Source organism: Nelumbo nucifera, chromosome 2, assembly GCF_055504915.1.
Source record: "Nelumbo nucifera cultivar China Antique chromosome 2, China Antique-T2T, whole genome shotgun sequence".
Lineage (NCBI taxonomy): Eukaryota > Viridiplantae > Streptophyta > Magnoliopsida > Proteales > Nelumbonaceae > Nelumbo > Nelumbo nucifera.
In genome coordinates this window covers 15,263,179-15,284,682 of record NC_142650.1, presented here as the reverse complement: position 1 = coordinate 15,284,682, position 21,504 = coordinate 15,263,179, and the positions used below count along the sequence as shown (strand labels likewise).

The 21,504-nt window shown below is 41.7% G+C and overlaps 1 protein-coding gene and 1 pseudogene across 1 annotated transcript; both read right to left on the bottom strand.

Moving 5' to 3' along the window:
- Positions 1-6,980: 6,980 nt before the first annotated feature.
- LOC148801941 (protein LURP-one-related 8-like) lies at positions 6,981-9,379 on the bottom strand (annotated as a pseudogene).
- Positions 9,380-10,140: 761 nt separating this feature from the next.
- LOC104597094 (uncharacterized protein At2g39795, mitochondrial-like) lies at positions 10,141-12,341 on the bottom strand. Its single transcript, XM_010258491.3, has 3 exons — positions 11,939-12,341; positions 10,832-11,178; positions 10,141-10,727 (listed from the first exon to the last, which is right to left on the bottom strand). The coding sequence occupies exons 1-3, from the start codon at positions 12,200-12,202 to the stop codon at positions 10,568-10,570; spliced, it is 771 nt and encodes a 256-aa protein (XP_010256793.1). The 5' UTR covers positions 12,203-12,341; the 3' UTR covers positions 10,141-10,567.
- Between the last annotated feature and the right edge of the window lie 9,163 nt (positions 12,342-21,504).

The window sequence follows — 21,504 nt, the reverse complement described above, 5'->3', positions numbered from 1 at the left end:
TTGCCGAACTGACCATATGCCCGATCTGTTTCTTGACCGGGTTACTGCACTCGCACGGCCTGTTTTGGTGTTAATACTTTAGTCTCTGAGATGCCGATGACCCTTAGTTTGTTGTCTCCGCTTCGCCTTTGGCTGACACTTTTCTTTGCTTGCTTATGCCGAGGTTCCTTTGTTAGCTCGGCACCCTAGCCCTTGGGCTTTGATAGCGATTTTGTCCACTTCGTTTGGTGGTCTATAGGTAGTATCACCTTAAGTTGACGATGTTCCACGCTCGGGGTACTTGTTTGCCCTCTAAGGTCTCGAGCTCGTATGCCCCCCCGAGCGTTTTCTTTACTCTATAAGGCCCTTCGCAATTTGGTCCAAGTTTGCCCACGCTGGGTTCGGGTACTATGATCTTACGGAGAACCAGGTCGCCGACGCGGAAGCTTCGCTTCTTTACTTTGGCATTGTAGTACCGAGCTACTTTTTGCTGGTAGGCCGTTGTCCGGATGTGCGCGAGGTCTCTTACCTCATCCAGTAGGTCGAGGTTGGTACGTAACTCGTCTCCATTTGTCTGATCATCATATGCTTCTAGTCGTAGTGTTGATATTTCGATTTCCGCCGAGATTACCGCTTTGGTGCCGTAAGTGAGGTTAAAGGGGGTCTCTCCCGTGGCGGTTTTTTCCGTAGTTCGGTGAGCCCATAGAACACTTGGTAGCTCGTCCGCCCACAACCCTTTAGCTCGATCTAGTCGCGCTTTTAGTCCACGGAGGATGGCTCTGTTCATTACTTTTGTCTGACCGTTTGCCTGCGGGTGTGCGACCGATGTGAAGTTCTGACGAATTCCCATATTTTGGCACCATTCTTGGAACTTGATATCCTCGAACTGCTTGTCGTTGTCGGAGATCAGTACCCGAGGTAGCCCGAAACGACATACTATGTTCTTCCAAAAGTTCTGTATGTTTTGGGTTGTAACTGTTGCTAGAGGTTCAGCTTCTATTCACTTTGTGAAGTAATCTATTGCCACCACTATGAACTTTCTCCCACCTGTTGCTGGCAGGAATGGCCCTAGAAGGTCGATGCCCCATTGCGCAAAGGGCCATGGACTGGTGAGGTACTTGAGGTCGGCAGCAGGCTGATGGTGGATATTGGCATGCTTCTGACACTTGTCGCATTTTCTGACGAGCTCGACAGCTTCTGCCTTCATCGTTGGCCAGTAGTATCCTTGTCGAAGTGCCTTTTGGGCGAGGGCTCTGCCCCCCAGGTGTCCGCCGCACAGACCTTCATGCGTGTCGCGGAGTACGAGCTTGGCTTCGGTAGGTCGCAAGCAACGCAGGTAGGGGAGCGTGTAGGACCATCGGTACAACCGTTCGTCTATTATGATGTATTTGGCTGCCTGGCGCTGCACCCTCTTGGCTGCATTGTGATCCGCAGGGAGGGTTCCATCTAGCAAGAAATTTGCGAGTGGGTCGATCCAGCTCGGCTCTGCTTCAAGGACGGGAGCGACCTCGTCTGCCCCACCGAGAATGCTAGGCCGAGGTAAGTCCTCTATGTACACGGTTCTCATGGTGTTGTGACTCGTGCTGGCTAACTGAGACAGGGCGTCGGCCTCAGTGTTCTCTGACCTCGGGATTTGCCTAATGAAGTGTGACTGGAAGTTGAGCAGAGCTTCCTTTACTTTTGCCAAGTATGCGATCATAGTGAACTCGCGTGCTTCGTATTCGCTCGTAACCTGGTTGACACGAGCTAGGAATCACTGCAGATAACTATGTGCTTTGCTCTTACCTTTTGCGCTAGGTTCAGCCCGGCTATCAGTACCTCGTACTCCGCCTCGTTGTTGGATGCCGCGAACTCAAAGTGTAGTGCGTATTCCAATTTCGTGCCACCTGAGCCATGTAGGACTATTCCAGCCCCGCTGCCCTATTGGTTCGAGGAGCCATCTACGTGAAGGATCCAGGGCTCCTCATCCCAGTTCGTGTTTGGCCTAACCAGGAGAGATGCCACACTGGCTGCTACTTCACGAGGTTCAGACTCTATTGGCTTGGGAGCTCCGGGCTCACCCGAACTGGGGATCTCGGGCTCAACCGGCCCAGGGGCTTCGAGGCTGAACGTGCACTCGGCGATAAAATCTGGTAAGGCTAGGGCCTTAATAGAAGTTTGTGGCTTATACTGGAGGTCGTACTCGCTGAGCTCGATGGCCCACTTTGTCAGCTGACCGGAAACCTCGGGCTTGAGTAAGACTTGCCTCAGAGGTTTGTTAGTCAAGATGATGACGGTGTGAGCCTGGAAATATGGGCGGAGTTTCCGAGCTACAATTACCAGTGCGTATGCTAGCTTTTCTATCTGCGGGTATCTCGTCTCTGCTCCCTGCAGAATTTTACTAACATAATAGACGGGCCGCTGGACACGATCTACTTCTTTTATTAGTACCGAACTGACCACCTCATCGCTTGCCGAGAGGTACAGTTCTAAGACCTCGCCCTCTTCGGGCCTGGCTAAGGTTGGCACGGTAGCGAGGTAGCTCTTTAGCTCGTCGAACGCGAGCTGGCAGTCTCGAGTCCATTCGAACCCTTTGCCTTTGATTGCCTTAAAGAAAGGTAGATAGCGGTCTACCGATTTGGACATGAAGCGGCTCAGAGCGGCTATGCGGCCATTTAGCCTCTGAAGTTCTTTTACTTTTCGAGGTGGTCTCATATCTAGGATGGCCTTTATCTTGTCCGGGTTGGCCTCAATACCGCGCCAGTTGACAATGTACCCTAGGAACTTACCCGATGTGACACCGAAGACACATTTGTTGGGGTTCAGTTTCATGCTAAATTGGCGCAGAATTTGGAAGACGGAATCTAATTCTTGTATTAATTCCTGTGAGAACTGCGTCTTGACAACCATGTTGTCTACATAATATTCTATTTTCGTGCCAATTAAGGGCTGAAACAGCTTATTTACAAGTCTTTGGAAGGTCGCCCCAGCATTCTTCAGTCCGAAGGGCATGACCTTGTAGCAGTACAGGCCGAACTCGGTTAATGATTTTGGTTTTTTCCTCATCGGACTGGTCCATCCTAATTTGGTTGTAGCCTGAGTAGGCGTCCAAGAAGCTTATCAACTCATGTCCCGAGGTCGCGTCCACTAGGCGGTCAATTCTGGGGAGGGGGAAGCAGTCTTTTGGGCAAGCTCGGTTCAAGTCAGTGTAGTCGACGCACATGCGCCACTTGCCGTTTGCCTTTTTCACTAGTACTGGGTTGGCTACCCAGCTCGGGTAATGAACTTCCCTTACGAAGTCCGCTGCGAGGAGCTTTTCGACCTCCTCGTCATTCGACCTCCTCGTCGGTCGCCCTCCAACGTTCCGGGGCTAAGTTGCGTTTCTTCTGTCTGATGGGTCTGACTACAAGGTCAATGTTAAGTTTGTGAGTTATAAGGCCAGGGTTAATACCGGGCATATCGGTTGCAGACCATGAAAAAATATCTAAATTTTGAAGTAAGAAACTCACAAGTTCAGTTCGTAGAGGCTCCTTGATGGAAGCACCGATCTGTAGCGTTCGGGTCGGATTCGTAGCCGAGGTCAGGATTGTGACCGTTTCCTCCATGGGTGAAGCTCGTTCCTCGCCCTGCTTCGTAGGCCACTCCAACTCGAGGTCGTCGGCCGCCTTGGTTTTTCCCTTTAGGGCGGCAACATAACACTTGCGGGACTCGAGCTGGTTGCCCCGCGCTACCCCCACACCGAAGTCTGTAGGGAACTTTATTGCCAAATAGTAGGTGGAGACCACTGCCCGTAGGACATGCGTAATTGGCCGCCCTATTATGGCATTGAATGGGGAGGGGGTCGCGACCACCAGAAAATCGTGGCTGAGTCTCACCGCACAAGGCCATGTGCCGATTTCCACAGACACTGTTATTTTCCCAAGGGGTCTGACTTCCTCTCCGCTGAAGCTCACCAGAGGAGTGTTAGCGGGCTTCAACTCGCTTCTCTGCAACTGAAGCTGGACAAATGCCGACTTGAAGAGGATGTCCGCTGAGTTACCTGAATCCACAAGTACGCGCCTGACTTCGAAGTCGTTGATCCTTTGTTTTATGACAAGCGCGCCATCGTGGGGGTAGTGGACACCTCGCGCATCGTCTTCCGTGAAGAATATTGGTTCTTCCGTCTACGGCCTCTTTGGAGGGTTTTGTTCTTCTCGGGCTGCTTCGCGAACTAACGTCCGGGCCGCCACCGAAGTACAACCTGCTACCATCGATCCTCCCACTATTACGTGGATGGTTCCCCGAACTGGCCTCTCTTCCAGAGGTTGTCTTTGCGTTGGTTCGGCTGGCCTGCTGCTGGATTCGGGAGCATCCTTACTGGCCGAGCTACCTGAATCCACAAGTATGCACCTGACTTCGAAATCATTGATTCTTAGTTTTATGACAAGCGCGTCATCGTGGGGGTAGTGGACACCTCGCGCATCGTCTTCCGTGAAGAAGATCGGTTTTTCTGTCTTCGGCCTCTTTGGAGGGTTTTGTTCTTCTCGGGCTGCCTCGCGAACTGACGTCCGGGCTGGTGCCGAAGTACACCCTGCTACCACCGAACCTCCCACTATCACATGGATGGTTCCCCGAACTGGCCTCTCTTCCGGAGGCTGTCATTGCAACGCTTCGGCCGGTCTGCTGCTGGACTCGGGGGCATCCTTTCCGTGCTCCCCTTGCCAACCTGCCTTACTGTTATTATTATTATTATGTTGTACAAAATTTCTCAAGTATCCGCAACGGATGAGTCCCTCTATCTCATCCCGGAGATTATTACACTGTTCGGTACCATGACCGTGATTTCTATGAAAACTATAGTACAGATTTTTATTTCTCTCGTTTGGATTCCCCTTTAGGCGAGGTGGCCACTTTACGTATGGGGCATCTTTGATCGCCATCAAGATCTCGGTCCGCCTCGTGTTTAACGGCGTGTAATCTGTCCGAACTGCTAAGGGAGCTCGGGACGGCTGGCTTGGCTTCGCCTCCCGGGCCGGGTTTCTTCTGTCACCTGGGTTGGAGGGCTCACCTTCTCTTTTCCTTTTCTCGACCCCGCCTTTGGTCCTTTGGTTGATCTCTTCCTCTGTTCTCATGAACTTGTCCGCGAGCTTGAGGAATTCGGTCACGGTCGCGGGCTGGCTAGCTACCATGTGCCATTTGAACTCCTTGTGCGTTACTCTTCTCTTGGCCGCCGCGAGCTGTACCGCGGGGTCTAATCGCGGTATCTGCAAGCACGCTTCATTGAACCGCTTGATGTAGCCCCGGATGGATTCTCCTTCTCTCTAGACTACTCCGAAGATGCTTTCCTCGGTTCTGGGGCACTGCTTGCTGGTAACGAAGTGTGCGGTGAAGACCTGCACGAACTGGGTCCAGTTTCTTATTGACCCGGGGGCTAGGTTCCTGTACCAGGTGCGGGCCACCCCCCTGAAGGTGGTGGTGAAGGCCACGCACATGCACGATTCACTGGCCCTAGCGAGGTGCATTTGGGACTGGAAAGCATCGACGTGGTCGTTGGGGTCAAAGGACCCATCGTACTTGTCCAAAGGTGGGAGCTTGAAGTCTCTAGGCATGGGGACTGCCAGGAGTTCTGATGCGAGGGGGGAAGGAACTAAGAGAATTGGGGCAGCTTTTACCTCGTCCGAGCTCGTCTCTTCCTTACCTCTGAGCTCGGGCAGGACACGAGTGGCAGTTCGGCAACTTCGCCGGTGCCTTCGTTGTTGAGTGAGCCTAGTACTGGCGTTGCTGGCCTCTATGTTGCCGAGCTCGATGGGCCCGGAATGTTGGTAGTTTGCTGCTAGGGCGCTGAATCGGTTCTTTGTGAGTGGGAACTCAAGCTTGGAGCGCCGAGGTGCTGACTTTGCGGGCGAGGTTCCCGACCCGCCTGCGAGCTGCGAGGCGGGGGTGATTTTCCTTTCCCTTCAGCCTGGGGATGAGGCCTGGCTATTAGGGGGGTTCTGGAGCTGGGAGGCTTCTCCTTGGTGAGGGCGTCCACCCTGAGGGGAGGCCTTAACCGGCTTCGGAGCAGGGTGCCGAGGTGGAAGCAGTGACTGGTTCAAGGGTAGTTGGGGGAACTGCTGCTGATAGTGATGTTGAGAGAGGTGGTGTAGTACTTGGTACTGTTGGAGTTGATGCTGCTGGAATTGTTGCATTTGGGCTTGCATTGCCCGCATGCATTGCATCAGGTCGTCAAACTGGTTCTGGCTGGTCGCCAGGGGGACAGTAGTTGGTTCAGCAAAAGTTGTTTCGATAGGGAGTGGAAGAGGGACGTTCACGGCAGGAAGGTTTACGGGCGCCACTGTTTGTGGCGCATTTAAGCTGGGGATCCCATCCACCGGAAGGGGGATGGTGAACTGTCCGATGCACACCACGGGGACTTGGAGTTGTTCCCCGGTGGTGTTCGTCTCTGTGCCACGTCCAGCATTGCTGGAAGAAGCCATGAGTGTTGGGGTTTTTGGAGGAAGAGGAGGTTATGAGAGTTTTAGTGGGAGGCTTTTAGAAGCTTTCCCACAGACGGCGCCAATTGATGGTGCGCAATCCGGCCGGTCCTATCTGTCAACGACCTTGCCTCTGACTGGAGCAACAGGGGGCCTGAAACGGAGAAGAAGGTGGGGAATCTCTGGGGAGGAACCCGGTGAGATTGCTCCGAAGCTCAAGTTAGTATTCTCTCAAAGGCAAGATAAAACCAGATGGCGCAAAATTCACATACCTTGTTCTTGGGAGGTAGGGAGCCTTTTATAACCACCTCGCGCACTTACTCCTAAGCTTCTGTCAGGTTGGGTATGATTATCCCTGCGCTCCTACCAGTTCGGGTGTCATCACCTCTGCTGGGACAAAACCGCCACTACTCTCTTTGTCGGAGCCGTCTCTACAACTGGAGATGGCGGTAGCAGGTGGCGGTGGCAGGTAGTCGTTGGAGTGCGGCTGTCAAGCGTTAGATGCCAAGTCAGTCAGGTGCATTGCTCCTAGGTACGGACTTCCTCGATGTCGGGTGTGGTACGGTTTGTTCAATTTGGTGTCCTGGAGGCGAAGTGCTGAAGTGGTGAGCGAGGTGAAGTCTTGAGTTCGGATAGAGGTGTGTCACGAACTGCCATGGGGCAGGCCAGTTCGGATCGTTGCCCTTTCTGCTTGCAAGGCTCAGGGCTTAAGGGAGAATTCGGGCACCTTACGGAGAGTTCGGACCGCTGGTTCCTTATTTCGGAGCTCGTATCTTAGATGTATTGTCGTACCGAGCTGTTACATTCGCCACGTGTCGAGTGATTACGAGGTCGGGCCAAATCTTCCTTCATCACAAAACAAATGAAACGGAGTTCGGCTTCACTCAGGGCTTTCAAGCATGTACTTTATTTCATGGAGAGATATATCCAATGCAAGATTGTAAATGATGGTTAGAATTGTGTGGCACGGATTTCTCCGATAGAAGCCGATTTCAATTAAACGGAGTCTATAATTCTATATTTAGCGTCATTAGCTTCTCCTTCATTCCATCCTACTTTCCGCTCAAGACACGTCGAACTCTGCCCTCGCCAGTCACTCACTCTCTCCCTGTCCAACCGGCGGTTTCTGGGTGTCCGATAAACGAGGAGAAAGACATACACAGAAGAAGATTCCTCCTCTACCCCCTTGGGACATGGCTTCCTTTCTCTTAATCTCTGCCATCACCTTCCTCGACTCATCGAGCACTTGGCACAATCTTTGTCAGTAGGAGTTTTCAATCACGTAAACGAATCTGGTGTTAGGTGAAGATCATGTAAACACAAGACCTACCACACTCGAATTAAAGCTCAGACGATTCATGAAAAAAAAAATTAAGAATTCAGAGAGAGACAGAGAGACCTTGCGACGCATGGTGAGGAGGGGGTTGCCTGAGCCGTCCATGAGGAGGATCTCTTCCCTATGACCGTCCATATAATTGTCGACCCTAAAAACCAACTTCCCGTCAGAATCGATCACCGTAAACCCATTACAACTGAGCTAGAGTGACTTTCTCCACACAGTCAGCGATCTACATACATCCTCCCACTCATACTTCCCTCGTTTTACTTCTTGACCAAATGTTTTTCAGATTCCTTTTCATTTGCCAGACACCCAAAAAAAATTCAAAGAATGAATTAAAAAGAGAGAAAAATATTTAAAGTTTCAAACCTACACCGGGTCGGGAACAAAAAAAAATGTAAAAGAAAAGCAGTAGAGATGCGGGGTATCGATTCCCATAATAGAATAGCATGCTAAACGAGAACTCTACCTGGTGAAACAGTCGCCAATGATGAACGAATAAAAAACTTAAGGTTTTTCTCTGGTCGCCAGTATTAATAATCGCCGGTGATGGCCGTTGGTCGCCGCCAATTGGAGAGTCTCCAGCGCCAACGGGAAGTGGAATGGAAGGAAGGAGAAGTTTACGGCGTAAAGTAAAAACTCAGATTAATTCATTTCGCACGTATTAAGCCAACGCACGAATCCAAAGATGCATGGCACGTCCTCATGTTACACGAACAGTGCGAGAATGGACTCGGCCCTGAATCATGATAGAAGCCGGACTCCACCAAGCAGGGGTCGTTACTCTCAGACCGGGACTCCTCCTAGGTGCCCAACAAAAGGTCACATTTGAATGCATACTTAGACATGTACTTGCTATTTTCTAATCACTCTTGCTACCAGTTCAGGAGCTCACAACTCTTTCTTTTTTCTGATTGTCAGAAACTCTACCCGGGGAAAATTTTTCCTAGGTCATTTTCGATCTCAATCCTTGTTACAGATCCTCCTAAATCCTACCATGTCCTTATGAGTATTTTAATACAAGTTACAGTACTCTATCGAGGGAACCAGACACTCACAGCCCATTTACGGTTCACAGGATAGGGATCTGAGATCAGAATCAGAATAGACCATTTCAATTCTAACTATTTTATTAAAAATGAAATAGAAGGAAATGGGATCATATCAATTTCCATTTCTGGTAGAATAGGGGGAACGGCCATTTTCTCCCACTCCCTTAAATGAAATCCCATAGGCCATTCTAACTAATTCCAATTCATGTTAACCAAACAAACGAACAGACCATAATTCCAATTGCAATTCCAATTCGACTCTTACCAATGATGGGATGGCACATGTATGAATTGATTGATTACGATAAAAAGGAAGATATGTGGAAATTTGTGTATAAACAATTTATAAAGACGTAATCCCTCAACCTCCCCTCTTGGCAACGTTAAACTACGAAAGTTTAGGGTTTAGCCAATAGCTACTGTAACTTTGTAACAAATAACAACAGACTGAGAAAATATGGATGATATTTGTAAGAACCTTTACGGCTACGATAACTGGTCCAGGTGTCCAGCCACAGAAAATCATAGTAAGATCCTGAAGTATGAACATCTCTGACGAAACCCAGTAAATACGACATATAGCAGAATCGTGTTCAGAATTCAAAAACCCTCTTATTTCCTCTTTCAGACAAGCATCTAATCAAAGACAGTTTATCCACGCCAAGGGATTTGAAATAATTTGTAATCCATAATACCATCATACTGCTAGGAATAGAAAAGGTGACTTCTTAACAGGGAAAATTAAGGGCTCATTTCCAAATGTTTGGTTGGACAGAATCTGAATTCCATTCCCGTTCCTTGTGGAATGGCATCCCCAATTTGAGGGATTATCCATTCCCTGCCCCTCTCTTGACCCATTCCAGTTTATTTCAATTCGTATCTGAACCAAACAGATTATGAGAATATACCATTCCAATTCCGATTCCAACTGAATCTGATAACCAAACAGACTACACCCCAGTTTGGCAATTAATGACCTGTTGGTAGCCAAGTTTTTCGACGATTTCTCCAATGTAATTTGGTTATAATTTATGCTCACCAAGTCGTTTGGTTTTTCCACTATATTTGCCCATTCAAAGGAGAGAAAACAATGAACTGGGGGAGAGAGAGAGAGAGAGAGAGAGAACAGTATCTACAGCACCGAGACTACACCCCAGTTCAGGCAATATTTTATTCAACTTCTTTCTAATTTCAAAACAGCATCCGTATCCTCAAGCTATTGACCATAATCTAGGGTAAAATGTAACACAATGTTTACTTAAAAAAATTAATCAAAAAATAAAACAGCAATTTCTGGCCTAGAATAACGCATCCAACAACCACCAAAATAAGTGATATCGAGTGTAACGACCATCTGAATTCAAACTATGAAGCAAGTTATTAAGTCATTGTGAAATCTACCTCAATAAACGAACAGACTACATTCAACACTGAAAAAATAGTTGCAGAATATGCTCTATTCGGATCAACAGGTCAAAAAAACATCGCCTTCCCTTTTAATCAAAAAGGGACCTTGACACAAACCCAGCTCAACAACTACCATGTGTTAATTGACTAAAGACTGGGTATCAACTCACTTTGGCAAGGTGCTAAAGGCTACATACTTAAGAAAAGTTACAACATTACCAGAATGACCATCTTACTGCTACTTGGTATATATCAGGGTTTAGTGATCATTTTGTTGCAATTTGAAAAAAGAAACCAAATAAAAAAACTTACAACCCTGCAACTTCAGAAGGAAGTGAAGCCATTGAATTGTCGTATATTTACTTCTCAATAAATTTCTTCAGGTTTTTCAGCCACATCAAGTACTCCTTGCTATCCTTGTTGATCATGTACTCATGCAAGAAATTGGTTGTGCTGGGTTTAACTCCTCTAATCTCCAGATACTTGTGGAAGGCCTTCTGCAGATTCTCGTCCAAATCCCTTGAGAGAAAGAATAGGGGAAATGTAAGATGATAAAAAGAAACTAAGAAGTAATAATAAAGATGCATCATTAAATTTTGAATCCATTAATTAGAATGACTTACGAAAAATCTGGTCCATCAAAAGGAATATGATCTTCAGAAGTTTCTGGTTCCTTCACAGACAAGCTGTCAATTGAAATCTCATCTGGGTAAGCAGTGCAACCAAATTCCAGGTAAGGCCCACTCCCTTTAGAAACACTTACAACCAGTGGAATACTGGATTGGGTGCCCCTCTCACTATCATCATCGTTGTCTTCATCTTCATCATCCTCGTCTTCACCGGTAACAAGATCAGGCATGTGAACCTCAACACTAATGACTTCACCTTGGTACTCTCTTCTTAGTGAAATCGTTTGTTCTCCAGGGTTATCTTCGATTTTGAAAGGGAATCCATCAGGAATCTCTTCTACCTATAATGCAGAGACGATTTAAACAAAAAGCACAAGGAATGCAGTTTTTATAATGGAGAAAAATACTGGTGAAGTTACTAATAGGGAGTTGTTTAGGTAGTATATATACACTAAAGGCAGTTATTCCAAGCTCCCTGTCCACACAAAAGCTAGATCCTAAGGAATAGAAGAACTCCCTTCCCCAGACACAAAAGAACATTCAAAAGCAGCACTAAATTGGAAAAATAATAGGCCAATAGATCTTAGGTGTCAACTTCCTAGGATAAGAAGAACGGGATTCAAACATGATTGTGGCGACACTAAAGATTCAAACATGGAAGGACAATGTGAATGTCACGCCTGAAAACCTTTTCGAGATTTTTTATCCCATTATATTAGTATATATCTTTAATTGAAGAACAATTTCAGCACCCTGACCTTAAATAAGATAGACACAATCTCAATTACCAACCCAAAATCAAACACTTAAAACAAAAGGTCAACAAATCGAAGGAAACAAACAGGGAAAAAGCATAAATAAAATAAGTTCAATTTCTCCCTAGCTTTAGATGCACCACCGGAGAAATAACTTAGTGACAAAGAGTTTCCAACACCACTGGAACAGAACCCATTTGACATTCTAGAGTTATAAAAAAAAATATATATATATCTCGCAGCTAACAATAAACAGGCGAAGTAATGTGCATATGAGGGATAATGAGAAAGTTATTTTTGACAACTAAGGAGAAAGTGATTGAGTATCGAAGAATAAAGAGCTGACCCGGTTGTGATCGTCCGATTGCTCAGCGCATTCGATCTCATCTTCAATGACTCTAAGGAGGTTTTCATCGGAACTCGGCCTCTTAGCCGCTGAAGAGAAGTTAAGCGCCGGAAGAAATGTTCTCCAACAGACATCCTGAGAAAGGCTGTTGCTTTTCAAAGAAGCGAACAATGAAGAATGATAATTTCTTTGAGTTCCGATGGCACGAACAGCTAAAGGAACGACGGTCGAAGCAGCTCTGCGAAGGATGGTAGAGAAGGCCATTGTTTTGATTGCAGAGACGAACCTTGAGGTTTCTTCTTCTGCAGCTACGATACGAATGCTGTTGGAGCAAATTAGTGAGGTTTAGGGTTTTCAAGAGGTTTAGGGTTTCTCGGCGCCTCGGCGGGCAGGAAAAAAAAGCGGTCATTAAATTCATTTCGACAGGTTTAAGCAACGGTGTGGGCCCAGCGCTCCATCTGAAAGTTCTAATCTACTATCTTCTAAAACCATAAAAATAATCAGACGGTGAAAAGCCACATATCATCGTGATTCCTTATAGACTGCCTAAACTTTTTATCAACTGACTGACTGAGGGCATGTTTGGGAACGATTGCGTTGCATGACCAAACCATAATTTTGTTTGGTTGGTTTGATAAATTTGGTTGGTTTTTTTTTTTATATATAAGCCCGAAGGCAATTTCATTAATTTAAATCTTTTTTTTTACAAAGGTTCAGTTTAGGCCTTCGGGAGAGTGCAAATACAAATATGAAATATGTACCTACGTTGGCATGTTAGCTGGGCAAATAAATCTGCTGGGGAGTCTCAACAAGTCCATTAAAAAGTTTAGACATGTAAGCTTTTGCATTGAATATATTTTATTTTTATTTATTATAAATAGAATCTAAGGCTCAGTTTGGAAGGAGTACAAATATAGATATAGAGTGTAAAACATTATATTTTGTATTATTTTATATGTATTTATATCATATATTTGCATTTTTACTCTTTCCAAACGACCCTTTTAGAGTTTCTACACTAGGAGGTTGCGAATGAAAAAAAAAAAAAAGGGAAATATACAAACTACTGCTAATAATTTTAAGATTATATGATATATTAAGTGTAAGAATGATAAACTTCAACTATTGAAAAGTAAATAGTGTAACCAAAATAAATAACATTAGATGAGAAATAACAATTAATGGACAAATACAAATCAAGAATAGTTAAATATTAATCATACATTTAATGAGATAGTATTTGATGAATAATTAATATAAATGAAGTAATATGCAATGAAAGAAATTAGGCCTAGTTTGGTTGGCAGGAATAGAGGGTCTGGAATAGTTTCATTCTCATTCCTGCAATGGCCATTCTCTTCCCCTCTCTTTGGGAATGAAATCCCATTCTTAATTATTCTAATTCTCATTTAACTTTTACCAAACCAAACAAACTATGGGAATAGACATTCCGATTTCAATTTGGGAGAATTTCCATTCCGATTCTAACTAGGAACTAAATGGACCCTTAAAGTTTGAAGTAGGAATAACTTACTTGAGTTTGCAATGCATGGGCTTTGTTAAGTATATTTTACTTACATCAAGCTAAATCAAATCCCCCCCCCCCCCTTACTACCCGTAATTTTCCCCTCTCCCCCACCCACATCCAATGATTAGCCCCCGAAAGCCCCATTGATTATTATTCTCACGTCCTCATCCATTTAACTAGGCTTTGGCTCCTATAGAAAAATAGTTGGCCCTTTCCATAATCTTAGCCCTTTCAATGGAAAATTGGCCACATTTTTTTAATTACTACTTAGCCCATAAAATATAATTGATTTTGGCCAATGGACCTTGGATCCAAATTGCATAATCGTTGAATTGTTTGAAGTGAATAACTCATTCATAGATTGATAACTATTTTTTATAATTTAAATATTTGTTATATTTATGTTGAATATCATGGTTTTCGAGTCATCGAGGCAACCAGTACCATTTCACCCTTAACCCATATTTTGGCTAAAAAATTGCTGACTTGGTCAATGACCTGCTAATGATCGAACCGTCGAACCGTTTGACCTAGATAATGGTTTTTGGCCATTTTAATTTTAATTTTTTTATTTTTATATTGGAATGGGCCATCTGTTTGGATTGGACGGTTGGATTGTTTGGCCTAAAAACCATCGAGACATCTAGTTTTGTTTCACCCTTAAGCCGTATCTTGGCTAAAAAACATTAACTTGGTGTGTGACTCGTTGACTCGGATGGTCGAATCGTTGACCTATTCAATATTAAATAAACAATGGCTTTTGGCCATTTTTATTTTAATGATTTTTTTTTTTGTTTTTTAAATTAGAATGGACCACCCATTCCAATTTAGATCAGACATTCGTTCCAATTTAAAAATAAATAAAAAATAATAATTAAAATAAAATGGCCAAAAGCCATTATTTAGATCAAACAAGTCGACAATTCAACCATCAGAGTCAACGAGTCACTGACCAAGTTAATGGTTTTTAGCCAAGATATGGGTTAAGGGTGAAACAAAGCTAGTTGTCTCGATGGTTTTTAGGCCAAATAGTCCAATCCGAATAGATGGCTCATTCCAATATAAAAACAATTAAAAATTTATTAAAATGGCAAAAAACCATCGTCTAGGTCAAATAGTTCGACAGCTCGATCGTTAGTAGGTCGCTGACCAAGTCAACAATTTTTTTGCCAAGATACGAGTTAAAGGTGAAAAGGAATTGGTTGCCTTGATTCAAAAACCATGATATTCAACATAAATATAACGAAATATTTAAATTACAAAAATAGTTATTAGTCTATGAATGGGTTATTCACTTCAAACAGTTCATTGATTATGCAGTTTGGATCCAAGGTCCATTGGCCAAAATCAATTATATTTTACAAAATAACGAGCTAAGTAGTAATTAAACAAAAAATGTGGCCAATTTTCCATTTAAAGGGCTAGGACCAAAGATCTTTGGTATGGGAAGAGACAAATTTTTTTCTATGGCTATGTTTGGTTTGAAGGAAAAGATAGGGAAAGGAAGGGAAATGTAGAGAATAGGAAAACCTTTACAAACCTTGTATAGGTTTTCCTACATTTTCCTTTCTTTCCCTACTTTTTTCCTTCAAACTAAACACAATCTATAGGAGCCAAAATCTAATTAAATGGATGAGAACGTGAGAATAATAATGGATGGGGTTAATCATTGGGTAGGGATGGGGGAAAGGGGAAAATTACATGGAGGAGGACTAGTATAAGTGGCCATTAGGGCTTCCCCGGATTCCATTTGCTTCACCCATGATCATTGGGCTTGATTTACCCCTTGCTTACGTTAGAGCCTTTTCCCTCCTAAATACAAAAAAAGGGGGTGGATTTGCTTTAGCTTGATGTAAGAATGTCATAAGACTCCAGCCTTAAATATACTTCAAGCCCATGCATCCCACAGGTCCAGACTAATAAGAAACTATTATTAATCACAGAATCATTAGCAGACAATAATTCATTTAAAATAATTTCTAAAAACAGGGTAAACAAAGAAAGATGCGGATACCACATTAGAACCCGGCCCGATTACCCATTTTGGGGTCATCTTCTTGACCTGATTAACAGTTACGCTGTCCACTCAATAGAGCGACGACAGTAACGCTTTTCGTGTGGCTCGGATAGCCGATATGTGTTGTCTTGATCTAATATTTCTGTTTTCTTTTATAAGAAGTGATTAAAAGTTTTAAAAATGTTATTTAATCAATTAAAAAAAATTGAAAGTAAAGCTCAGTTTGAAAAGAGTATAAATACAAATAAGTAGAGTGCAAAATCTTATATTTTTTGTACTGTATATATTTGTATTTATACTCCTTCCAAATGGAGCCTGAATAACAAGCATGGATGAATGATTGCAAGTGGAGTGCTTTAACATCTATTACATCTATTCAAGCGGTGAATTGAAACAGATGTAATATTTGGTTGAGTGAGTGATGATTGTAATATGTTTGGCTATTTCAATTTAGCATCTACGTAGATGAAGAACTCACTGGGTAGTGGAAAAACGATATCTTAGACAAATCAAAAAAACGAACAGGGGCGTGGTGGGTTCGGGGAAGAACAATGTGAGAATGGAAGGGAAACTGAATGTAGAGAAGAAAGGAGGGAGGAGGAGAATGTTTTGGAAGGTTTCCTACCGAGACACGATGGTAATTTCGTTTTTAGCTAATATACCATGATTTCGGTGTAATAGGGTGGTTTGTATGGGGTTAACTTCAGCATAGGCTGTTGAGACAGTTTATGGGCTGGGCACGTTCTGCGCAGTTCACTTATTCACTCTCATGCTTTGGTTTTTAGTCAAAATAAATTAAGGTGTAATTATTAATTTACCCATTTTCATAATAATGTGGCATTTCCAGAAATTCTCTCAACAGCTTCTGGGCTGGGCATGTTCTGGGCAGCTCACCTATTCACCCTCATGCTTTTGTTTTCGGTCAAAATAAATTAAGATGTAATTATTAATTTACCCATTCTCATAATAATGTGGCATTTCCAGAAATTCTCTCAACAGCAAAGGCTGTTGGCTCCCAACAGCTAAAGTTTTTTCATTTGTATGTAGATGGTTGAGGCCAATTGCTGACATGGCCTATTGAGAAGCCTGAGTAGGGAAAGTTGAGAAAAGAGAGAGTGAATGAAAGAACAAGAATGGGGTAAGGGAGGAATGAGAGAGGTTTAAGGAAAAAAGAGAGAATGGGGAGTGGAAGGAGAGGGTTGTTGACTTGGTACCTAATCGCTTTATAATATAGTATAGATATCAATATTTTTAAAACTGATCTCGAGGTCAACCCGGTTTTTCCAATGGGTCAGGGTCACCGGTTCAACTGGGTGGGTTAACCAGTATAAATATCTAGAAAATGATATAAACTATAAATAGCTGAATAAATGTCTGAAATATCTTAAAACATATAAAATGCCTAATATTTGCGAAAAATATATATCCAAAAAATGCAAAAAATGTGAGAAAACCCAAAAAAATGTAAAAAGAGAAGGGAGCTCGAGTTGGGACTTTTGGGAAATTTTTCAATTTTTTAAACCTAAAAAATGGACTAAAAAGTATAGGTCGACAGTTGCACTGTCGCTTGCTTATCAGGTTGCCAGTTCGACGGTTCAACCATCTAGGTCGTCCAATTTTCTGACTTGTCAATGATTTTTAACAAATCCCAAGTTTTATGAGAACCGAACCCAAAAAAATTGGTTGGGTGATGGTTCAACCATCCGGGTCAACGGTGGATTAAAAACCTTGATATGTATAGATAGATATTGATGACTAAGTGCATATCCAGGATTTACAACTGTAGCCCCTTTATAAAGAGAATTTTATGTTGTGAATATGGGCTACAATTATAGCTGTACATCTCTTATTTACCCCGCACAAGGCAAGTTTGTGATGCAGCTTTAGCTATGCCAACTTATCAGCGGAGATAAGCTACTTCCACCGGCCACTCAAAACACATCCAGGTAGCTCCATGGGTGACATGGTTGAAATTGTTTGGTCCATTGGGGCCAAAAAACCAAGGTGGCCAAAGTGAATTCAATAGGGGATATTTAAGTTCAAGTTCAAAAGGTTTAGGGCTGATCCGTTAATTTAAAGGTTAAAACAACTGCTTCCCATCTGAATGAAGTTTCACACTTTTTATCCTGTGGTATTTGGGAGCGCTTGTTTAAATTTTGTTCAAGGTATGTGTTTGGTACCGTTTATGTTTATTGAATAAATGTTTGTATTTTATATGTTAGTAAAATTGAAAAATGCAATAATTACAACTGTTTATGACAATTGGGCGCCACTTCAGCGTAATGGTGAATAAACGTCTGGCCATTTATGAAAGTTTCAAAAAATAATTTCTACAAATGGCTAGCATGCACATAAATCAAAATTTACTTTTACATTTTCGATGTATACAAAAGAGCAAGAGAGGGAAAATGCTGAGATGGCACCTATGTGGCACCATCAATAAACGTAAACAGTACCAAACATCACTTAGAAGAAGGTAGAAGGTGGAATCATTTGAGCCTGATGTATTTGGCTGGGTTGGGTTAAGCATTTATCAAATTTTGAATGGGCCTGAAGCCAAATCCGAGTCTTATGTATTTGAATTTTGAAATTCATCAAATTGATAATCAGATCTGCATCTTGACAATCTCTCGGTACATATGTGTTCCGATTATTGGTACATGGAAAATGGAACTTAAATTGGGACACAAGGGCAAGAGTACCTATTTACCTAATGACTTCTATGATGAAAGAAAGAGCCTTTGTTACAATCTCCACAACATCTTTTTTTAGCAATTGGGAGATGTTAGAGATAGAGGAATTAATCAGATCTGTTATTCAAAAGAGCGACACTACAGCCGTATATTAGGAACATCTCTGAAGGGAAGTAGGTAGGGAGGTGAACTAATCTTCCTTTTTTTTCTGAAGGAATTGATTACTAAATTTAAGAATTTTTTGTGATGCCAGAAAGACTTTCACCAATCAGAAATTCAGAACCCATGGTACTAATTGATTGGTTATTAGTTTTTTAGGTATTATACCCTTTCGGTATCATATATGCTGGGACTCACATGATCAAAATAAATGTAAATGTGTTGGATTCTTAAAAAAACAGAGAATGTCTCTTTTCTTTCATATTGTTTAGAAACTAGTGAATGACCCCGTACTAAGTACGAGGTATCAGTAATGTTAAATTTACATTTATTAATATTTAAATAATTATTAAAATTTCAAAAAATATTTATTTCAAAAAATAGTTTTTCAATAATGATTAGAATATTGATAGTTTTCTTTTGTTATAATAAGTAAAGGGTTAATGATTAATTGAGATAGATAAAATGTAAGCAGAAGTGGTTGTGGATGGATAATCACTTTTGTATTTTCTACATTTTTTTAGGAATTGATTGAAAATTGTGGTAGTGGATTGTGGGCTTTAGTAGCAACTTCTCAGAAAATGCCACTTGTCTAGCTTTCCAGAAAAAATGTAAAGGTCATGTGTCTGAATGGTGGGAGAATGTAGCCTAGTAGTGGGCTATGGGTTTTAGCAGGAATGCCATTTGTCTAGCTTTCCAGAAAAAATGTAAAAGTCATGTGTCTGAATGGTGGGAGAATGTAGCCTAGTAGTGGGCTATGGATTTTAGCAGGAATGCCATTTGTCTAACTTTCCAGAAAAAATGTAAAGGTCATGTGCCTGAATGGTGGGAGAATGTAGCTTAGTAGTGGGCTATGGGTTTTTGCAGGAATTTCTCAGAAATTGCCAAGTGTCTAATTTTTTAGAAAATGAAATGCTACTTATCTAAATTGTGGTAATGGGTTGTGGACTTTAACAACAATTGCTTAGAAAATGCCATGTCTAGATTTGAAAAAACCACGTGTCTGAATGGTGGAAGCTGTAGCCTGAAAACTTTCCTTTAATATATATATATATATATATATATATATATATATATGTGTGTGTGTGTGCTTGTAATGCCTTGAATTTATTTCCATTGCTGGCATGTTTGCTTTCTATTAGGAATCTTAAGAAAATTCTGCAACAATAGTTGCAACATATGTGAACTCTATTATTTCAGGCTGTGGGGTATATGTGTGACAAGAAAAAAACCGAGAGCCTACACAATACAATTGCTCTCCTAGACTCCTAAGAGAGAAGGTAAAAAAGAAAAAGAAAGACCAAACATATATTAGGTTAATGACAATGATAGATTTGGTCTAAAATGTGATTCAAGAGCCAAAATATGTGTTGCTCTTTTTTTTTTTGTTTATATTTCTACTGGTCAATTTGTAGTTGGAATTGAAATTAGAATTGGAATCCAAATCCACCGAAAGCATAATCAAAATGATCTATCCCCCTTGCCTGTTTGATTCAAACAAGAATTGAATCCAGAATCAGAATAAACTAGAATGGATTCTCATTCGCAAGAAAGGGGAGGGAATAATCATTCCCTCAAATGGGGATTAACGCCATTTCAATCGGATTCCTCTCAACCAAGTGATTAATCCAACTCCAAACCCCCTATTCCCACAAACCAAATGGACCCTAAGAGAGGCATCGTGACTACAATAACACAGGGCTTTTCAAATCAAGAAATACTCAAGTAGTGGATTTAATCATTAAAATTTGCGATTTATTTGGTTACATCAGAGGTTGTGGACTTTGGAGGATGTAATAGATTGATACATAGAATCCTTTCTTTATTGTAAGATTTTTCCATGTAAAAAAAGAGTTTTATCATGGTACCCTAAGGGCTATAGGCTATGTTTTTTTTTTTTTTTTGATAGGAAATAAGATATTTGGTTGCAGTGCAAATGAATTTGCATTGATGCAAAATTATGGTAGTGTAAAACTGCAAATGATTTGAGTACAAATCTTGATTTATTTTTGTTTCAAAATTTACCTTAATTTGTTTGGTTGCAATAAAAATGAAGTAAAATAAAATACAAAAGAAAATTAAACCAAAATTTGCTTCTTCTTTTTTATTTGCACTCCCATACATTTGTACTAATGCAAATAAAATTGGACTGCAACCAAACACAGCCCAATAAAATTTGTGTAATTCCTTAGGCTCTGTTTGGAAGGAATACAAATGCAAATATATAGAGTGCAAATACATATTTGCATTTATACTCCTTCCAAACTGAGCTTAAGAACCTGCACTTTTTGTCAAACCAAACACAGCTTAAACATATATTCTCTAAAAAACCGACAACCAATCAATCTAACCAGAATTTATGCATGTGGATGTGGTATCCAATCATTGGTATTCAACTATTCATCCAAATTATTCATGTGGGATTTTCATTGGTTAAAATTTTTCAGATACCATACCTTATAGCTCCACAGAAGTTGCATAAAATTAAGAAAATTTCCCCCCTTCTTTTCTATCTTTGTTTCAGATAAGAAAAAAACTGAAGAAAAAATGAAAATAGAGATAATTCTTTAAGTAATCTCCCATGTCAATCAAATTGAAAAATATAGAGAAGATAAAATGTACGATTGAGAAATAAATCACAACAAACAAATTTTTATTTGCTCCACAAAAACAAACAAAAAGGAGGAACACCAAAAATAAAAAGAAAGAAGAAGATTTTTGTGCTTTGTTTTGTTTCTTTCTAAACCTTTGACTTTTAGGTACCTCAAGCACATCAATCTTAGAAATATTTTTCCAAGTGGCAAATAAAAATACAAAATTACTATTCTGCCCATCATCATAATGTACTCTTTAAACATATATATTCGGATCCATTTGTAACTTAAAAGTAAAAAATTATATGAACACGATATGCAAATCATGTTAGGTATTGCTGCATTAATTAAATCAACGTTTGCATCTTCGCTATTACACAGATGACTCAACTCATTATTGTTTAGATCCTAAGCATACCTATGGTCAGCCGGATCAATTTGATTCCTAGCTTCTTTATTGTATAAGGTTTATTTCTAATAGTGTATGTAACTAGGGAAAGTGGTTAATAAAAAATAAAACAAATGGTACTAGTTCATGACCTTATAGACCGAGGTCCATATTGCAGAGGACATCT